Source organism: Hylaeus volcanicus, chromosome 6, assembly GCF_026283585.1.
Source record: "Hylaeus volcanicus isolate JK05 chromosome 6, UHH_iyHylVolc1.0_haploid, whole genome shotgun sequence".
Lineage (NCBI taxonomy): Eukaryota > Metazoa > Arthropoda > Insecta > Hymenoptera > Colletidae > Hylaeus > Hylaeus volcanicus.
This window is the reverse complement of record NC_071981.1, coordinates 13,662,761-13,668,004: the sequence shown is the minus strand read 5'-3', so window position 1 is coordinate 13,668,004 and position 5,244 is coordinate 13,662,761. Positions and strand designations below refer to the sequence as shown.

The window sequence follows — 5,244 nt, the reverse complement described above, 5'->3', positions numbered from 1 at the left end:
AGAAACCTACTTAGATTCTATTATCTGAATTCTAAACCATGGTCGAGTTTGGAGGTCCATGGTGAAGGTCTCACGAAGAGTATAGCTAGTGGACCTCTATTACATGAACAATTCAGCTCTAGAAACTCCCTTGTCCCCAGACCTGTTCGTATAAGTTCTACTGTACTTGTACTTGTTTACTTGATCACACTTTCACCCAATTCTTACAACAAATCGCTGGATCTCTACCCTGCGATCATCGGGGCTCTACTGTACCAACGATCAATTTGCAGACGTTCGAAACGATCCGAACGGCGCGTTACCCTGCAATCCAAAGGAATGCCAGTTGCCAAATTGCTGGTGCTCCGAGGACGGAACGAAGATTCCTGGTAACTTGACGGTATCGACGATCCCTCAGATGATAACGATCACTTTCGACGACGCCGTGAACGCTGAGAACTTCGAGCTTTACGCCAGTAAATGTCGACGCTGTTTTACCAAATAAGCGCATCGGGAGAAAGTCGTACAGGCTGATCTCGATTTCTGATTTTGCTTACAGAAATATTTTCCAACGACAGGAAGAACCCGAATGGGTGCCCCGTCCGCGGGACTTTCTACGTCAGTCATCAGTACACCAATTACAGAGACGTGCAGTATTTGTGGAACGTTGGACACGAGATCGCCGCGCACTCTGTCACGTAAGAATTCTTCACGCTTCAAAACAAACAGCGTTGACCCTTGGGAACAGTGTTTCTCAAGCTTGAGCTTCCCACGGACTCCCACCATAAATTAATATTTTTAGAAGACTAGGAGTTGAATTAACTGTCTTTCTTTTTCTTTATTTATAGCGTGGTCCTAATGGACCGTTTACACTTTTCCTGTAAAATTATATTTACATTACATTTACATTTACAATTCGCATCGACAATCCTTCACACATCTGTTCAACACATTCTGTTGGGGCCCGCTGACCCCCCTCTAGCTCGGGTACCTCGGGGTGCTAAGCCCGTACTGTATGTAGCTACAAACACCGCTACAGCCCCTGAGGGGATGAATTAACTTATTGCGTTTTCAATAAATCTTGATAAAATGAAGTTAACGATGAGGAAAATGTGTTGCACGTTGTCCTCGTAGCCACAGTACGGGTTTAGCGATCCCGAGGTAACCGAGTTATAGAGGTAGGGATTAGGCATACCTAATGAGGATTCCAGAAAATGATGAGAAGTATCTAGGCAAATGCAAATACAAAGATTAAATGAATCTAAAGAAGGAATAAATGTTAGACCGGTAGATTATGTGTTATAGTCGATTTATACGGTTTGGTACCCTTATAAATAAATCTGACTCACTCTTATTGCGCTCATTCAGATTGTTAGATAATCTAGTAATATGTAAAATAGAAAGTACTAATTCAATCAGGTCAACGAGCCATTAACGACACCATGAAAGTTCGTTGACTGACCGCGGTTATTTAAAGGTTAAATGGCTTGTAAATATTAACCATTCAATTTGGTTAAATTGCATAGGCATCGTGGGCCCGAGGAGTGGTGGTCGCGAAATGCCACTATCGAGGACTGGTTTGATGAGATGGTTGGTGTGGCAAATATCATCAATAAATATGCTGGAGTTAGGCTGAAAGACATCAATGGTGAACGATACTTTCTCTACTTCGGTATTACCTCGAAAGATGTTCGTATTCATTCGAGGTTCAACGAACAGAATGAGTCATCCACTAATGAAAATTTTAATTTCTATATTTTACAACCAAGATGAAGGCTTTTTACTACCAATGAATCGACGAGGATTTCCTGATGAAAATGAGTCCAAACACGATCTCGATCGGCCTAATTCAAATAGTTCGAGTGACAGTATCGCGAGTACCGTGCGCCAAACAAGTATAACTAAAAATAGTCCGAATGAGGTCGTGTTTGGACTCATTTTCATCGGTTAAACCTCGCCAACCTATCGATAGTATTCTAATAAAGTTTTAATGAAAATCGAGGACCCAAAATTGTGGTTGGAACACTTATCCAACTGTGAACTATGCTTGTTGACACTACATATATTTTTTTATTTTTAAATATAACAATACATATTACTCAACCATTAATACTATTAGATAAACGAACATCTTTCAAGGAATTATTATATCGCGTTTTAGTATCAAATAATTCTTAATAATGTTTTCGCTCGATAGGTTTAAGGGCGCCCTTCTTACGCGTCGGTTGGAACAGGCAATTTCTGATGATGTCGGAATTTGGCTTTGTCTACGATTCTTCCATGCTGGTCCCCTTTTCTAATCCGCCTATTTGGCCCTACACGTTAGACTACAAACCTCCTCACGATTGCATAGGTCCTGAGCAACTCTGTCCAACTCGTTCGTATCCAAATCTCTGGGAACTTCCACTAAATCAACTTTTGGCAGATGTAAGTTGGCCAAGCGTTACGAAATAAGTCTTGTTTACGATTCGTTTCTGAAAATATCTCACTGACATGTCGCGGTGTGGTAACGACATCATGAATTTTTTCTCTTTGATCTATTAGGTATAAACAACGATCGAACACCATATTATAATATTATATTATAATGTTCAGTATGTTATTCTCATTAATTATAATGACGCGATGATATAATACTCATTTTGTAAAATAAATATGATAGAACATCGTTTATTAGAAATACGTCTGCACGAGGATGGATTCATGTTCACCGAATTTATCGGGCGAAGATGTGTACAACATTCTGATGTTCAACTTCAAAAGGCATTACCTCAGCAATCGTGCCCCACTGGGTCTACATTTACACGCATCTTGGTTTCAGAATCCAATGTACTTTTACGTCTTGACTGTAAGTTACTTTTTAGGGTACCATCGTATAATAATATCATATTTTATCGTATCGTTAAATAGGATTCACTTGTCTTTGAATGCTTTAGAAATTTATGGACGACGTACTCCGTTTGAATGACGTGTATTTCGTGACGAGCTATCAAGTCATCGAATGGATGCGTAAGCCAACGTCCTTAGACACCATCGAGAGTTTCGAGCCTTGGCGATGTGACAAGCGACAATTTAAGTCATACGAAATTGCTTGCGATTTACCTAGCAGTTGTAAATTACCTAGCAGAGTACTCAAGTCGTATCGTTATTTAAATACATGTTTCGAATGTCCCAAAGAATATCCATGGCTGAGAAACGAGTTTGGATCGGAATGAAAAGCATACATAGTATCCAATGAATACCATGCCATGATTATATCGTAAATGTTACGAGATTGAGTTGTGAGTACAACAATTTTATACACAAAAAGAGGTTGAAATTATTTATTTAAAAAATACTTGTACTTATATATTTATAAGAAAATCGCGTTTATTTACTATATAAGTTTACATAGTTTATAGTGTAAAATAAATTATGTCCATTCCCATTACAAAAACGTTCTTCGTTCGCTATACTTGATGAATTAGATATCTTGCAAAATAAAATATTTTGCTTTAATCTGAAGTATCACAATTGGAGAAAAGAAAACGAATTTGATTAACCATCCTGTTGTATGAAAGGATTCTGAATAGATTCCATTCCATCTACTGGACAGATTAATACTACAGAGGTGCCCCTGCATACAACTAAGCCGAGCATTCGAGTATCTCGGTTCAATTTGTATGGATCATCAGGATCTAGCAACACAAAGTATATAGTAAGCAATTACACTATGCTTTTATTAAATCTATTAATTTACACAGCTCATGAAATTACCTTTGAGATATTCTGTAGTATTATCCAGCACCAAGTTAAGAAGAGGATCGTATCCTTTCAGAATTCCTGCAGCTTCTCGTCCCCCAGCGAATTTCACTCTAATATTTTTCTCCAAGTATTTGGACAAATCGAGAATGCTCTCCTTCTTCTTTCTTTCTTTAGATTCCCCGTGGGTGTTTTGTTGCTACAAGAAACACAAGACATTGACGTATTTGAAGGTTATGTTGACGGTGTAAGACAACTTTACCTGTTTCCCCGCCTGTAAAAAGAAACGTACAAATCAAATTACTTTCTCGACTCGTCATCGATAAGCTTTCAGTATCGAAAGCATTTCTTTTTTCTTATACTTACGGACATTGTGTATTTTTCTTGGAAATCAGAAATCAGATTATCGGATCTGTATACGAAAAGGTCGCATTTTAAGTCAGCATTTATTTTGTAGGTTAGATTCAGTGTTTCTCAAATTAAAAAATTAAAGGGCTCTCCTAACCTAGAATTATTTATTTAATAATTTTGACGATTGCTTTCTTAAAATTTGCGGATTAGGAAAGATTACGATTTCCGTGGCGCCGCGCTTTGATCACGTTTTTATTTAATATAATTTATCAGAAAATAATTCTGTAAACTGGAATTCCCTGTTACGCTTAGTTTATAAATTATGTTTATTATAAATGTGATATTATCATACTTAAATGAATGCAACTTCTACATTAAACGTAATAGAGAATTACGGTTCTAATTTCTAACGAGATTGTTTCCTCGAATACTAAAGCTGTTCATAGGAAGATAAAGTTTGAGAAACACTGGAAAGGCTACGCTGAGGTTTGAAATATCGATTCTCGATTCTTTCCCGCGCTTTAGATGATCACTCCAAGTTAGAGCAACGTTAGAATACCGATCGCCATTGGACGAATCGAACGGAAAACGGCACGGAAATGAGGAGACATTGTGAGTAAAGTATAAAGATAATTCCAACATTTTTATTAATAAACGACGATCGTCGTGTCAAATAGCAACAACGGGAATATACGGTAACAGGTGCAACGATCTCGTAAAAGCTTGGACTTTTTATTTGTTATCTGATTTATAAAAAAATACACGTTAATACATGGTGTGTACGTGAATGACGTGGTACAGTTTTAAAGTGACTGTTTCTCGTTACGTCTTAAAGAATAAAGTCTGTGATTAGTTGTAACAAATGTTCGTTAAATCCTATGATTATGAATGGGGCCGCCCTGGGGGGATCCTCACGATGACACCGTAAAATTGATCGATTCTTCCCGGCGCCTGTATTGATCGTTTTCTCCATACATGTCGATCCTTCGCGTCGTTCGAATTAAAATTACCTATATAACGACCCTCTGTAATCGTTGTGCTTGCGATAAGTCTTCGTTTAAAACGAATTCTTTCTTCTCTACCGCTTGACGGAATTTGATATTGTACGTTGACGCATGAAATCATATCTCTCTCTCTCTCTCTCTCTCTCTCTCTCTCTCTCTCTCTCTCTCT

General features: G+C 37.9%; 2 protein-coding genes across 15 annotated transcripts in view; one reads left to right on the top strand and one right to left on the bottom strand.

The window, feature by feature from the left end:
* The window catches only part of LOC128878061 (chitin deacetylase 1), a 16,051-nt gene extending 12,857 nt beyond the window's left edge, over nucleotides 1-3,194 (top strand). For all 14 annotated transcript variants that reach the window (XM_054125900.1, XM_054125896.1, XM_054125901.1 and 11 more), the window contains 6 exons: nucleotides 273-455; nucleotides 539-677; nucleotides 1,506-1,627; nucleotides 2,177-2,406; nucleotides 2,657-2,827; nucleotides 2,916-3,194. In XM_054125900.1, coding sequence (XP_053981875.1) covers nucleotides 273-455; nucleotides 539-677; nucleotides 1,506-1,627; nucleotides 2,177-2,406; nucleotides 2,657-2,827; nucleotides 2,916-3,194 — 1,124 coding nt within the window. The remainder of the gene's footprint in view (nucleotides 1-272; nucleotides 456-538; nucleotides 678-1,505; nucleotides 1,628-2,176; nucleotides 2,407-2,656; nucleotides 2,828-2,915) is intronic.
* Nucleotides 3,195-3,313: 119 nt separating this feature from the next.
* Nucleotides 3,314-4,107, bottom strand: LOC128878069 (U6 snRNA-associated Sm-like protein LSm7). The gene is made up of 3 exons (XM_054125917.1): nucleotides 4,087-4,107; nucleotides 3,736-3,919; nucleotides 3,314-3,656 (listed from the first exon to the last, which is right to left on the bottom strand). Exons 1-3 carry the CDS (start codon nucleotides 4,090-4,092, stop codon nucleotides 3,517-3,519), a joined length of 330 nt encoding a protein of 109 aa, XP_053981892.1. The 5' UTR covers nucleotides 4,093-4,107; the 3' UTR covers nucleotides 3,314-3,516.
* Nucleotides 4,108-5,244: the final 1,137 nt, after the last annotated feature.

Coding starts and splice junctions, on each gene's coding strand:
- LOC128878069 (XM_054125917.1), bottom strand. Junction 3,657..3,735: donor TACTACAGAATATCTCAAAG/GTAATTTCATGA, acceptor TTGTGTTGCTAG/ATCCTGATGATCCATACAAA.